At 38.9% G+C, this 1,008-nt stretch overlaps 1 protein-coding gene across 1 annotated transcript; it reads right to left on the bottom strand.

The window, feature by feature from the left end:
* Positions 1 to 230: 230 nt before the first annotated feature.
* Positions 231 to 686, bottom strand: Tsp_15250 (TWiK family of potassium channels protein 7). The gene is made up of 2 exons (XM_003367698.1): positions 572 to 686; positions 231 to 529 (listed from the first exon to the last, which is right to left on the bottom strand). The coding sequence occupies exons 1-2, from the start codon at positions 684 to 686 to the stop codon at positions 231 to 233; spliced, it is 414 nt and encodes a 137-aa protein (XP_003367746.1).
* Positions 687 to 1,008: the final 322 nt, after the last annotated feature.

Raw genomic sequence — 1,008 nt, 5'->3', positions numbered from 1 at the left:
CTTCTAGAAAATGAAAACAAACAAATAAGTAAGTGATGCGGTGTTTTGCATGTGATGTGTCACCGGGATAAGGTAGAAGAGACAAGAAGTGCAGCTCATACGCAGGACTCTTTTAAGATGAATGGTGGCAATTAAAAAAAAATTTATATTTGTTCTTTGTTTTAAGCCCACTGGGCGTTTTTCTTGATCGTTTGCCTAGTGACCCGGCTGCTTTCTAACTGAGCCTCGGTTTATACCAGTCCACCGTCGAAATGGCCGATTGAAATGTCCCTGTTTTGCAATACAAAAGCATCTGATTCACGAATTTCTTCTGGACGTATTTTTATATGTGTTTTTGCTACTTTAAGCACTTCAGGACTGACAGGAGCAAAAAGCATGTTATTAGTAATTAGTGTGCCATCATCAGTAATTAAAGGACTGCTGACAACGGAAAAATCATAATCATCCGGTAGACCATACTTTTGACGTAACGCAGTTGCTTGCTTGGTATTAAGCAGCATTGCATCGCTGATTTGTATCAAACGACCGCCTGCAGTGCGAATAAAAGCACTGTGCTTGAAAATTTGCTCACCAGCATGCAAACCACTGACAACCGCACCACCAAATGCATCTCGAGCGGTTTCAATTTTTTGTCCAAAATAATGAAGCTTTGTAATATATTCTGAGCCAGCCAAATCAATACACATGGTTGTCAAAGCCAACCCAATTCATATATATGCTGAGCAAAAAATAAATAAAGAAATCAGAAGGGACGATATCACCAAAACAGAAAATCAGGAGTGGAACATGTAGGGCTTTGAACAAATTTTATAAATATGAAGTAATTCAACGATAAATTGTTGAAGATGCAGGGGTTTAGCACAAATATGGACTGGAAAAGTGCGGCAGAACGGTATCATTTGAGACCCAAAAGATTGCAAGGCATCAATAAAAGACAAGAGGGGTTAAATAAAAGAGACAATACATGGGAAATTGTCAACCGTCGTCAAAGGCAGAAGGAAATCAGTA

This window comes from Trichinella spiralis (genome assembly GCF_000181795.1).
Source record: "Trichinella spiralis strain ISS 195 chromosome Unknown Scfld3837, whole genome shotgun sequence".
NCBI classification, from domain to species: domain Eukaryota; kingdom Metazoa; phylum Nematoda; class Enoplea; order Trichinellida; family Trichinellidae; genus Trichinella; species Trichinella spiralis.
This window is presented reverse-complemented; position numbering and strand designations above follow the sequence as displayed.